The sequence below is a fragment of the Triticum aestivum genome, chromosome 5D, assembly GCF_018294505.1.
Source record: "Triticum aestivum cultivar Chinese Spring chromosome 5D, IWGSC CS RefSeq v2.1, whole genome shotgun sequence".
Lineage (NCBI taxonomy): Eukaryota > Viridiplantae > Streptophyta > Magnoliopsida > Poales > Poaceae > Triticum > Triticum aestivum.
In genome coordinates, this window is record NC_057808.1 from 126,569,978 (window position 1) to 126,583,884 (window position 13,907).

The following is a 13,907-nucleotide window of genomic DNA, read 5'->3' on the forward strand; positions in this document are numbered from 1 at the left end:
GCGAGGCCAAGAGAGATGCATGACAGACGGAAATAACAGAAAATTTAAAATACATGCCTTCTTTATTTGGCCTATTGATCTGCTCGACTGCTTGATTTCGACAACATCTTGGCTGGTGCATGATAGCATCCAAAGCATATGATCCATCTGGAAAGAGCAGGACAGCAGAGCGGAGGATTTTCCATGACGATCATGCCCATATGGTCTTTTTTACACTCAAAAAAGTTGCATCTCACAGAATTTTTAACTTCTTCGTATATGATTGACCAACAGAAATGGCAACGCTGAAAATTCACCTTAACAGTGCATAACACAACTGCCTGGCCCCGAGTCAAGGGTGTAGTGATCCACGAAACAAGAATTTGTAATCTGTTTTTTCACGGGGATTATTTTTCCATACATAAACATGTCATCTATACATGACATTTATTCTTCACCCAGTGTGCTGTATGCTAATGGCTGACGTCTGCAAATTGTGCAGCAACTTTGTTCATCTCATTTGTTGCGACCGATGCAACAGAATGCTAAATCCATGGTAGGTCAATGCTGGTTCGGATTTGTAGCTGGTATTCCTGAGGTTATGTCACTGCAAGAAGCAAACCTTCCATCAACGACTACCCATGTAGAAAAAAAAAAAAGGAAAGCCAAACATTTCTAAGCCAAACTTTCTTTAAAATAACATTTCTAAGCCAAGCTGAAAGAACTCAGTGCACATCCGCGACCAAGGAAGAAAATCATGTATTTAATGTTTAAGCACTGATGGGATGCATCTTTAACACTGCCTCCTTTTCCAAAAATCTGTAACATTGCCTACAGCAGTACATACGAGAACATGTTTCAAATAACTATGTAACATACTGGTTTGGTGCCAAAGAAGCCTACACATTATAGATAGGATATTTATGAAGCTTTGAGTTTGATAAGTCGCTTCCGAAATTATCAGAGTCATTCAGATTTTCCTGGCTGTTTGCACCAATCCATGGAGAGGCTGGAATGTAACAAATGTTTTTCTTTATCTATTTTTTTCCAGATTTCCCAAAAAATATCAGACAGGTCACAGGACCAATTACCTAAAGCCAATGCACTTCAAACAGAATATAATTTTATTGTTATGAAATGTATGTGCACAAACTAATGTGAAGCACCGTGTATCACCTTGTCGGTCAGGTATAAGCTGTCCAAAACAGCAAATCCTGCAGCAACACCGCCTTCATCCGAAGAAGAAACTTTTGTTCGCATCAAGTAACCACACTTATCATTGATGATCACCTTATCTTTGTTCCTGAAATCAGATATCAAGTCATGACCTGTTTGTCAGAAGAAGCACCATCTTATGAGGAGCGCTAGTGTTTGGACTTCTGTGTTTCAAGCACTTATTATACCGCAGGTAGGCTCCATATATCCCAAGCTCAGATACTGTGAGGGCCTCATGGCAAACACCACCACGGACCAGACTAGCGAGAGATGCTTTGGGAAAGATTCTTTGCATCAGTATGTAGGCTGAGAGAGCATCTCCTCCTTCCTTCTTGAGTCTGATCAGAGCTTCTCGCACATCAAGACCGTATATGTTGTTACCTGTGCACGAATAGCATATCAACAAATAATGAGAAAAACTCCTAAGAAAACAACTAATGAGCAAAATAATATCCATCTGCATAAAACAAACCTCCGCCTTCACGTTGAGGCTTCAAGACAAACAAGTCAGGGTTTTCAATCGCAGATTTGACAACCTCTTCATCATCCAAGCTCCATAGCCCTGCAAAGCATTGGCGGAGCTTGGCAATTTCCTCCTTATTTTCAAGAAACCTGTGGAGGGAACAAATTATGGTCAGATAGGCTTTTAATGTCTACCAAAGACTGATAATTGATCTGATCACTAATGGCAGAAGTACAGCGACAATACTACAATGTGTCTTACTACCCTATGTTCAGTCATGAACTTAGGTAGACCCATACTGCTATATGCAGTTCACATCATTGGAATATTCAAGTCATTGGTACTCAAAAATTGAATCACCTTTCAAGCACATTAGGTTTTGCTAGTTCTTGTTGAATCTTCTTGGTCCCCACTAAATGATATGATATTGAAGGACACTTCACAGCAGATGATTGTTCCATCAAAAGCCTTGCACTCCATTCCTAGAATATACAAGAAACATGCCATGGGGATTAACAACAAAAACAATTGCTATACATCCACAAGACATACACAAATTTTGCTTCAGTGTTGACCATATTAACGACTAGTGAAATCAATATATACAAGGGAATGTAGAAGTATTTGTTGAAGTGTATATGTGGATTGCTAGCCCTTTCTATTAGTTCGGACTTTTGGTTGTGATGGCTAGTGCATGAAGGTTAATATGGTATATCAGAGCCCTAAGGTCTTGTGTTCAAGTCCTGGCTTTCGCAATTTATCCTCTGTGTCCACGTATAGGCCTCTTGAGCCATACCTCTGAGTCTATTCACGTGTTGACTTCCCACGTCACACGTGAGAGGGGGTGTTGAAGTGTATATGTGGATTGCCTAGCCCTTTCCATCAGTTCGGACTTTTGGTTGCGTTGGCTAGTGCATGAAGCTTAACAGTATTCAAATATTTTAAAATTTAAAATGATGACATTATATCTCAAAGAAAACACGTCTATGGTAATTTGGTTTTCAATCAGAGGAACTGTCACAAAAAATGCTGTGTTGAAGGGTGGAAACAATGTATACACGTACTGCTTCTGAAGGATAATCGTTTGGTGTATAGCCAGCTCTAAAATACACCACAGTGACCTTCCTGTCATTTCTGCATTTTCCAAAAATACTTTAATGAACATTCTGCAAGACTGCAGCAATCGCTAAACTGCCAAGTGTCAAGCCACAAACAATAAGCCAATCACTGAATACATACACAACAAGAGTTCCATCAGGGAGAACCCGGCCTTCAGCCTCCACCTCTGACAAGGTTTTCCTAATAGTTGTTACGCCATGTGTAACAAATTGTCAAGGGAACACAAATTTGACGTTGAGACTTGATGTAACATTTTAGCATCTGGACTGGGAAGAAGATCCTGGAGACAAGCAAATAACCAGAAGTACTAAACAGTTATCATATGACAAGATTGAGCTATAGACTGGGAAGGTGGACCAAAGATGGCATGCGGAGCATCCCATGGACATCACTGTGGACCCATCATCAACCCCACAAACTCCAAGTGGACCGATGATGACAAGAGCTCGCCCGCGTGCCATCAAACTGAGGTGACTCCACTCCTACTTAAGGTCCCTATGTATTTGGATGAGACATGGCTTCTAGCTTAATCCGAAATGCTATGTATGCTTATATATGAAGGAATGAATCTGGAGAAGCAAGGAAGGAAGCCCAAGTCCCAAGCGAGGAGCGGAGACTCAAAGACGAAGAGAAGGAAGAAAACCAGTGCAAAATCTGCACTACCGGACAGTCGGGAGAGCGTCGGCGCCTCGGCCTCAACCCTCTGGAGTGACCAGAGGTCGAGCAGACTGTCCTGTCCAACCAACCAGACAGTCTGTCTTGTTGGCGCTCGCACCTCGCCCTCAACCCTCCAAACCGACCAGACTGTCCGGTCGGCGCTGAAGCCTCTGAAGAATAGCACCACCAGACTGTCCCGTCCACTCTGACCTAACTGTCCAGTAGTTCTGTCTGTACAGATTTTGAGTAAGGTCCGTGTATCTCCCCTCCCCATACCCCTTCGTGCCTAGGCTATAAATACCCGTACTTCTCTCAGATCTAGGGTTAGCAAAGTATAGATTAAATCTTGAGAGAGCTTTGCTCAATCTACCCTCTCCCTTGGAGATCAAGAGCTCTTTCGGGAGAAGAATCCTCTTGGATTATCAAGACATCCATATCCTTTGAATTGGGGAATAACTATCTCTCAAGACCCATCTCTCCTAGAGATTTGGAAGAACTACCCTAGTTATCTTTTCCTTTTGCTGCTGCTTGGATCTTGACGGGCATCTCGTTTTGGCATGAGATTTGAGTACTTTGGTGGTGAATCTTGTCTATGTGAGTGTTTCCTCGAAAGTTTTCCACATTTGTTCTTCGTGTTTCACCCAGATCCACCTCCAAATAGTGAAGATCGGGCCATCCCTACGGTTTGCCCCGTATCAAGATGGCAACTGCCTTGGCAGGAAGAACGTTTTAACAAAGCAAACTTTAAGCAACTGAGTCATGGCACCTTCTGATAAGCAAGAACTTAAGTTATAGAAAATCATATATAATTTTCATCATTAAGAGAAGTGCCAAAGCAGATCACAAAAGGATATGATTCCCTCAAATATTTGACAAGCCAGTATTGGTCATACATATTTCTTTCTTCGGGCTGAACAATCATCATAACTACAGCACTGAACATTTCATGAAAAGGTGTGTCAGTTAATACTCAATTGGTTAGCTATAATATGCATGATTCAGCTAGAGCGTACCAAACCTGTCAACATTAAACTCATCCCATGCTTTGGCCAATGCTTTAGCAAATTGACGGCTTGCCTCATTTCCAGGAACCCTTTTGGCATCTAGACATAATAAATTTCCATACTGATTGATCAAGGTCCTGCATAGCAATTAGTGATCAGTTGATTTACTACACATACTGATGACCTAATAATAAATCTGATTAGAAATATCCTGATAGGTACAAAGTACAAAACTTCATAGTAACCATTAGTAAGACTTAGTCAAATGTAGAGAAGTTTGGCTTAGGACAAAGCTAGAACTTCAAATAATTTGGAACACGGGAAGGAATTCTTATCTCTAAGTAAACATAGAAGACATATTATTTAACATCACAATTGCAATGCAGCATCGTTTAGAAGTGTAGAAATAATTTTTTTGGACATAAAAACCATGTGTACAATTACCTAACCAGATTTCTCAAGTAAAGATACAGTGTAAATACACACAAGCATAGCAATGTAATACCAAAGATATGTTCTACTTTACCTGTGAAGCTCAGTCACTATAGAACAAAGCCCAGGAAAAGATACTGAAATAGTGTTGAGCTCTATTTGGAGAAGAGAATTGGTTTCTGAATCCAGCATATAATCTGATCGGTGCAGCCCCAGTCGAATATTCTAGTGAAAAAGGTAGCATTTGTCAGTACCATACAGTAAGGACATCAACCAAAATAGGGACCAAGAGACTAGATGGATCTATTAATGTTCAGGCATAGAAGTTGACTGAATAGTAGAGGTGAGGTGAATAACCTCCTTCTTGTTTGCATCCATCATCTTCCTGTGAATATCTAAGAGCCTGGAAGTGAAATCATCAACCTGCCTTGTTCTGAAAGTACAAGTATGACTGTATCAGGCTATCCGCCCAAGAGCTCCACTAAAATCCTTATCAAATTATCAACAACCTGATTCGTCGATATACAGCCTCTAAAAAAGTTTTAAGGAATATCAACACGAATAATTGACATGATTTTGTGAGCTGGTACGCTTCTTTTATCCTGGTCAACTTGCAGGCAGAGGCTGTGAATGAAAACGTGGAGAGGTTAACATGGCAACGGAACTCACTTGGACAAGGAATCCTGCAAGAAATCCCCATCCAAGCTAACACGATCCACGAGCTCGTTGAAAAGCGGGGCCAGCTCGCACGCCTGGCTCCAGAAGGACTCCGGGAGACGCGACGGGAGCAAGGAGATTGGAGCGTGGACCAACCCAACCCCAGGAACTGTTCCTGATCTCTGCAAGAGGACATGCAGTAACAATGAATGTTTGGTCATGGACGATGATATTCCGAGCTCTGCTCGTCGCTTCAAAGTTCACTCATTCAAAGGTTGCGGTCCTGAGCTTGGCCGGCCGATCCAAGAAGAGGTTGATTTCCATGGAAGTTTGAACCGAGGAGGCGAGAACCTTACCGGGTCCGCGCGGTCCCCGACGACGAGCCCGTGCATCGCGCACCACGCCGCCGCCTCCCGCGCCATCTCCTCCACCGCATCGGCGTCCGGCTTTCCCTCGGTGGTGCTCATCGCCGGCAGTGGTGAGTGTTGGGCGCGTGAAGAATTTCTGCGTAGTTTGAGGTGGTATATTCTGAATTTGAAGCTTAGGTTATCGGTGTGGAGGGGTATGCGATTTCTAGGAAAATGGAGGGGGCGGCGAAGGCGGCAGGGTCAGGTTTGGTCTCTGTAAAGTGTGCCGGTCACTTTCTCTGCTTGGGCAGCAGCCTCAAACATTTTTTTTAAAGAAGTCCTCCAGTTGGAAAACTGATGATGGATTCTGTGGTAATGGACCAAAGCGAATCCAAACCATTCTAGTACAATACTATACAGACTATAAAAAATAAAATAAAAGCTAAATATTAAGTAAATTTAGTTAGATTGCCATGTTATTTAGTGGTAGTACCACACTATTTTGTCTTGCAAAATTACATCGCAATGCAGTTCCATTAGGTTTTCTTCCTTCATATGATTGGGAACCATAGAGGAAATCTTGCATTGTATGGTACAGAAACTGGAAACTGAAAAGCTTACCTTTTTTACAAAGAAAGAACGGTGGTGAGCTATACCACTTTCCTCACCTCCAATTTGTGGTACACAATGAAACAGGAAAGTGCTTTTAGAAAGATACCCATGTCACCCTTCTTAAAAGAGATTATAAACTGAAAAGGGGGATAATTGACCTAAAAGGTTTTTTCTTTTTGTTGAAAGTTGATCATCTCGACTAAATATTCGTGATTAGGACCATGTACCTTTTTTGTTAGACTAGCTTGTCAAGATAATCCCGAATATTCGGCTGCCCCATCCCAATGGCATCATGCATGACATGACCAACAGATTAGTGTCTCGATTCACTGAATCTAAAAAAAGATGCTGCACCCCATTATACATACTACCAGTAAGATGGAAGAAAAACTTTCCAGTGGTAACAATATTTTGACGGGACAAAGAAAAAAATCCAGGTGTCATGTTTGGCACGTCTCCAGCTTCTCAACGCACATTTGAGCGGTGATCATGGAAATAACATTACAACGAGCATCAAATTTGGATACAATGGAAAGAATCCAGGGGGTGTAGAAAAATTATTGCTAAGAAGAGAAGACCAAGGATTCGAGATCGCATAGAGCCATGAAATCTAAGCTCAGCATACAAACTTGTCTGACAAAAATGATGTACAGATCTGTTTCCCACTTGAAACACTATTTTCCTCAATTATATAAGAACTAAAAGAGAACTTCCAGCACAGCTCTGGTGGGACCAAAAAACCGTTGAGGACCGTGCCTGGCGATGAACACTGGCAATTATAATTCTTTTGGCAAAGCTGCAGAAGGACATTTTCCTAAGGTATTCCATAGTATGTAGTCTCCAGAAGAGGCCTGCCAAAGGAGAGCAATGTTATCAAAGAGTATCTTGTATTGATGGTGATATTTCGCCTTTCCGCACAGGGGTCTCATAACCGATTAGAAATAACACAGCAATTGAAGTGCAATTTATCTGCTTCGATAAACAGATCAAATGGCTATTTGTGGAACAAATCTTTTGTGATGTTAGTCTAGCATAAATTATATTTATGCTCAAGGTGTGTGTTTACAGATCAAAAATATCATGTCCCAGGGAGGAAGTGGTGATAAGCAGGGATGAAGAGGGAAAAGGCAAGTACGCATCAACTAGTCATTCTTCTGGGAAGCCAGAGTCCTGCACAGGCTGACCTCCCCCACCCCCACCCACACACGCTGATGCGTGTGCCTCACCGCCGCAGCCTGTCCAAACCACCTCCTCCACCAAGCCACTGCCATGGCCGACCGGTCGTCCCCATCATGGGCTCAGGGCTGCACTTCCACGTGCCGAATTATTTCAGGCGACTTGCGAACAGGGAACACGACTTTATTAATAGTGTGTGCAACAGAAGCTAGGAGGGTGCTTCGCATCAGATCAAAATACTTGTAGTTAGTTCAGCAATAACAAAGTAAGGTAATATTTTTGCATAAGCAAACCCATGCATGCACTGTACGATTGTACAATTCTGAGGTTCTCGCCCCCCACCCCCGCTGGCGACACGAGGGTAACCCTAGCCGCCGGGAACCCTCCCTCCGCTCAACCCCCGCGTCGTCGCCGCCGGTCCCTAGGATGGTGGCAGCGGGGTAGCCCCCCCCCCTCTCCCGAGATTCGTTCTCGGGCAGCCTGATGTCTCCCTCCGTCGCCACCCCCCCCCCCCCCACACACACACACACCTTGTCGGCCTGGCCAGGCCATGGTGGGTGGTGTCGCTGCTTCCACCCCCCGTGCGCTCCCCCCCCCCATCCTCCCATCCTCCCCGAGATCCAATCTCATGAGCACGGTGCCCCCTTCCGGCTGTCCCACCCCTTGCCGATCCAGCCGGCATCACGGCCTGGAAGTTCACCTCTGCAGCCCACCCTCCCTCCCCGTGGACGCAGCCCAGCCTTGCTGCTGGTGTTGCGGCTGACCGGTTGTGAACGCGGAAGCTGCGGCCGGTCGAGGGCCTGCCTCGTGAAGGTGGCCCTCATCTCCGGCGACGCCCACCTCCCTCGCGTTGCGGTGGTGGCTCCGACATGGCAGTTGTTGAGGCTACGGTGGTCGATTCCCTGGCATCGGCTACCTTTGACAACGCGCCGGCCTGGTGACGTGGTGTACGTGTGACATTGCTAGCGCTACTCCGGCCCCCGAGGCATCTGGACCTGGGTTCTCCAGTGTTCGTGGCTTGCCAGTGTCCTCTGTAGGGGATCCAGTAGCTGCGTCCCTTCCAGCTCTCTCGGCTCGTCGACACCCTGATGGCTACGGCCCTGGCAACTCAGATCTGCGCTCTCTCCAGTCCTAGCTTGTCGCCGTCGCTTCCCCTGGGTGAGTTCTCTCTGCCTCACCACACCCCGACCATGTACGCCTCCACGCCTCGCTTGGTGCCAAATCATATGCCTTGTGTCCGATGGCACCAGGTGCCACCTTCCGGCAGCCAACCACCCGACAGACATGGTGGCTCCGGACAACAATGGCTTCCTCATCTCAGATTCCGGATCCGGCGGCTATGAGATTGCTCGGTATCAGGCTAGGGAGAAATCTCTGCTCGGCTTGCCGGTGCTGCTGGCAGGGGCGACGCTCGCGGGTGTCGTTTTCCTTCTTGGAGGCGCTACCATGGCCTTCATCTGTGCCCCTTCTCCGGACCGGATGGCGGCGGCGGCGTGGTGGCGTTTTCCTTCTTGGAGGCGCTATCTTGTCGCTCATGGTGTCCCCGATGTTGGCTTTGGTGATGTTGGACGTCTTGCCGGTTCGGTCTGCCTCTCTTGTTGGGGGCTTAGTGGGTTTAGCTGTGTAGTTTCCTCTGTTCGGCCCGAGCATCCCCTGTCCGTCTGCTCCGGGTGCCATGTTCACGCCTCCTTGTGTTCATGCTATGTGATGTACCCCTATCTGCACTCATTCTAACTCCTAGCAATGAAAGATACGCAAGCTTTGCGTATTCGTGAAAAAAAAATGTACAATTCTCTTGGAGCAATTATTGAAATGTTGAGAAAAAACAGGTTTTTCAGTGCATTGACTATTTAAAGAACCAAAGTTGGAGGGGGTGAGATAAGTCACCTGCATTGAATATTCTACTGGGGCTTTGACAGAAGGGTAAATGGTTACCTGCAGAATATCATACAGGAAATGTGGAGTTTAATTGTGACTCAATTTTATTTGAATAAAGCATGGGAGGAAATGCTACAACAAGGAGAAAATAACTATTTCATAATGGGGGTCAGGACATGTAAGGGTGCGATTCTTGAGCAATCTCTTCAGCATGGTACTCCCTCCGTCCAAAAAAGCTTGTCTCTCAAATGGATGTATCTAGCACCAAATTAGTATTAGATACATCCATTTGAAGGACAAGCTTGGGACAAGCTTTTCCGGACGGACGGAGTAGTAAGGAAACTGTAATATGTACCACCTATCAAGCACTACAACATAAGAACACGGACAAAATATATGTGTGGATATCGAGTTAAAATTTCTGAAGAACAATGGCTAAAAAAATTGAGCTGGCATGAGGGCATCAACATTGGATAACAACACGAAGCTACTTGACTGACTGGGTGAAGATGGTGATCAAGAAAGGTTGTGGGTAACTTACAGATCTTGGGTCGATTATAAGACCAGACAGGGTGCCACCAACTATCTTAAACGACACCTGGGAATATTTCATAATCCATTATAATATTGAAAAAACAAGTTCAAATGAGAAGTGCATGTGTGCTGCTGTATGGATATCAAAAGACTTCACGGGTGTGCAGAAGGAAGAACAAATATGATACAGTGGTTGTTCCAGATTATACTCTCTGAACCCAGCTACAAATATTACATGAATAACAGAATGTCATGCAAAATGAACAGCTGCATGATCCTATATCAACCAACAGAACAGAACAACTGAGAGCTACTATATGCTGAGAAAGTAATATGAAGAAGAGGCCAGGCATGTCAGAAATACAGTGACCGAATATGATTCTTCCCAATGATCTCATATTCAAAATAACATCATGAGAGAATGGCTTAACAAATTCCAACAACGTTATGTTTCGGTAGAGGGCTAGAGGCAAACCTTAGCATAATTATAAGCCTGCCAAGACAATGGCTCTTCCAAGTCAACTGCTTGAAGGTCTTTGTTCATTTTTTCCATGAGGTAGTCATCCAAGTTGGCACCATTCTTAGTGATATCTTGCTCACAATCACTATCTTCAGCAAATGCGGTGGTTGTGGCCGACCGAAATGATGAATTTACTCGCTGCGTTGTTCTAGGATGAAATCTAACAGTACCAGAGAAGGTAGCTTCAATGCTCCTACCACTGAGGCCCCGGCCACTTGAAACAATTCTCCACTCAATTAAATGTTCTGTCATTGAAACCGTCCCAACTGATGGATTTCCGTCATATGATGCAACTCTTCTTCGAGGAAATGGCATTGTGACCATGCAAAATTCCATAAGAAACGGGGACTTGTAACCCTCCATCAATCTCAGCTTAAATAGAAAAGCACCTTCATTCTCAGATACCATAGACAACTGGTAGAACCCTTTAACAGGTGGATCGATGTTGCATGGAGCTTGATAGTGCATCAAAACGAAATTTCCTAGTGGTGGTTGAAATAGCAGAGATTGCTTATTACCAGTAGGCTCTGAAGCTTGAACACAGTGGTGGAATGATGATACCTCCACACGGGCAGTTTTTAACCCAGTCAGTGGCAAAGAAACATCAGGTAACCCTTCCAGTTCAGCCCTACAGGTTAGTTGTCCCGAAACGGAAAGGAAATCTGGCACATCATCACGGTCATATAGTGCAGCATTTATAGTCTCCAGGCTAGAAAAGAGAGTCCGTTGCCTCCCTTTGTATAGGTAAGGCTTCCAGGCAGGTTGCTTCTGGTCTGTCGGAAGAGGATCAGCTGAATACCCAGTTGTTCTAATCGAAGAAACATTGCCATAATTAAGATCCTGAGGTGTGCCTGCAAAAAGATACTGTTAGCTTCCTTAGCTAATCAATAAACAGATCCATGAAGCTAGATGATAGAACAACACAAAGTGTTATATTCGACATGATACTCGGTTACTCACCAAAAGGCATAGCACCGATGATGAAGCTTCGTAGTAATTCCTTGTCAAAAGGTCTTATACCACCTTTTAAAGAGTCCGATTGAGCAGCACCAACAGGCGAGGAAACTGATGCAACTGGGGCTGCAACAGGTGCAGCGCTAGGTTTTGACCGGGCTGTAATACCTATGCTTCCAGTCAATGAATCTAACAGTCCACCAACAGAGGGGCCCGAACTAACGATCACCTCTGGTTCAGCAACATCACCAGTAATTATGTCCCCAATAACATTCGCAACCATAAAGGCCCTATCATGGAACATGAAGTATGAGAGTCCAACTATTGAACATGATCGTAAATTGGTTGATATCGGTATAAAACTCACAAATATTTTCGTAAAATATATGAGTTGAAAATGGGGTTGTTAGTGTAAAGAATGAAACAACAAAGAACACACATAAATAAGGTAAACAAACTTACATTACCCTGTTATGCACGGAAGATTGAGCAAAATGGAAGAAAGATTGCCATTCTCTTTGGCTGAACTCCCACAATCAGGTCTTTTCAATAGGCTCTCGAATGCTTTAAATGACTGAGGATCCACCAAAGGCAGCACAAGGACATAATAACTTCCACGTTTCTGAAGAACTACTGGCCACAGCATAAACCCACCCCCTTCCTCTTTGTCAATTTGAAGGGATATGATGTGGCGAGTGATTGGATCATCGACCCAGGAATCTAACCCCACAGATGATAAGTTTGTGCGGATACCAGAACCACGGGCCGTGCCTTCCCTGCACAATGTCAAATTTAAGTGTTTATCGCAAACTATTTCATAAGCTATGAACATACCACGACATGTGTTGATCCAGTTCTAGTCTCATCAGTGGATGAACCTCTGAACTAATATGAATACCTATCTCGGATACATTTATACTTTGTTCAGAAGAAACAGGCATTGCTAAGTAACGATCTACTGTAGTTTTTACTCGACCACACCAATTCTCCGGAGAAAGCTAGTACAAGAACCAAGAAACAACGGCCAAACCTTCTCCGGCGGTTGGCAAACGCGGCGGCGACCTCGTAGTCCGCCGGCAGCGGCATCTCCGCGCCCTTCCCCACCCCCTCCGCCTCCCACGCGACCCGCCAGCGCTTCTCCACCACTGCAAACCGCCTGAAGCAAGAGGAAGGTGAGTTCCTGGACCAGAAGGACCGAATCCTGGCGCGAGAATCCCCGGATTTCATCTCGGGGGTTCGCGAGGTGGGGTCGGCGTCGGGCGTGCGTACCTGGAGAAGGCGACCGCGTCGTTTGGCGTGAGGATCCAGATTGCGCGGATGCTGCACCCACCGCCGGACATGGATCGCCGGAGGTGTGGCCGCGCGGTGGCTGTGGACTCGGCGCTTGTTTCTAGGATGGGATGGCCGGAGACTCGGAGGGGCCAGTGGGGAAGACGACAGGAAGAGTACGGGAACGTAAACCCGCCTCCCGGCTTAGGCTACTGTTTTTTTTTCATGGTAATATGTGTCTCATTCATCATTCATATCATAAAGATTAATAAAATATAAGCTACATAAAGACCGACATGACAAAACTGAAAAGACCAACGTCCGTCACCTGCCTCCGGCACCATCATAGCAGCCATAGAAGAAAAAATGACGGATCACCTTCTCACCCGAGCTCAACGCGGCTCCATTGTTGATATGCAGCTTTGCGGACCTCCAAGGTGGCTCGCCAAAGGCGAAATCATTGCCATTGAACGAATCAGACCGGGGCAACACCCCGGACATGCCATTGAACTCCAGATCTGGCACCCCCACATGACTAAGACGTCGGATGAGGGTCTATATAAACCAGAGGGTTTAGTCCGTAGGACAGGAACAATAATCATACCATAGGCTAGCTTCTAGGGTTTAGCCTCTACGATCTCGTGGTAGATCAACTCTTGTAATACTCATATCATCAAGATCAATCAAGCAGGAAGTAGGGTATTACCTCCATCGAGAGGGCCCGAACCTGGGTAAACATCGTGTCCCCCGCCTCCTGTTACCATCCGCCTTAGACGCACAGTTCGGGACCCCCTACCCGAGATCCGCCAGTTTTGACACCGACATTGGTGTTTTCATTGAGAGTTCCACTGTGCCGTCACCGTAAGGCTTGATGGCTCCTTCGATCATCGACAACCACGCGATCCAGGGTGAGTTTTTCCTCCCCGGACAGATCTTCGTGCTCGGCGGCTTCGCACTGCGGGCCAACTCGCTTGGCCATCTGGAGCAGATCGAGAGCTACGCCCCTGGCCATCAGGTCAGGTTTGGAAATTTGAACTATACTGCCGACATCCGCGGAGACTTGATCTTCGACGGATTCGAGCCCATGTCAG

General features: G+C 45.4%; 2 protein-coding genes across 2 annotated transcripts; both read right to left on the reverse strand.

The window, feature by feature from the left end:
- Positions 1 to 232: 232 nt before the first annotated feature.
- LOC123119862 (glutathione synthetase, chloroplastic) lies at positions 233 to 6,150 on the reverse strand. The gene is made up of 13 exons (XM_044539804.1): positions 5,883 to 6,150; positions 5,539 to 5,708; positions 5,227 to 5,302; positions 4,964 to 5,094; positions 4,452 to 4,574; positions 4,288 to 4,368; positions 2,897 to 2,977; positions 2,722 to 2,791; positions 2,018 to 2,139; positions 1,667 to 1,806; positions 1,383 to 1,575; positions 1,156 to 1,282; positions 233 to 586 (listed from the first exon to the last, which is right to left on the reverse strand). The coding sequence occupies exons 1-13, from the start codon at positions 5,991 to 5,993 to the stop codon at positions 584 to 586; spliced, it is 1,428 nt and encodes a 475-aa protein (XP_044395739.1). The 5' UTR covers positions 5,994 to 6,150; the 3' UTR covers positions 233 to 583.
- A 795-nt stretch (positions 6,151 to 6,945) lies between these two features.
- LOC123119861 (AP-5 complex subunit mu) lies at positions 6,946 to 13,029 on the reverse strand. The gene is made up of 8 exons (XM_044539803.1): positions 12,817 to 13,029; positions 12,578 to 12,703; positions 12,015 to 12,323; positions 11,554 to 11,837; positions 10,549 to 11,444; positions 10,081 to 10,137; positions 9,549 to 9,596; positions 6,946 to 7,336 (listed from the first exon to the last, which is right to left on the reverse strand). Exons 1-8 carry the CDS (start codon positions 12,885 to 12,887, stop codon positions 7,262 to 7,264), a joined length of 1,866 nt encoding a protein of 621 aa, XP_044395738.1. The 5' UTR covers positions 12,888 to 13,029; the 3' UTR covers positions 6,946 to 7,261.
- Positions 13,030 to 13,907: the final 878 nt, after the last annotated feature.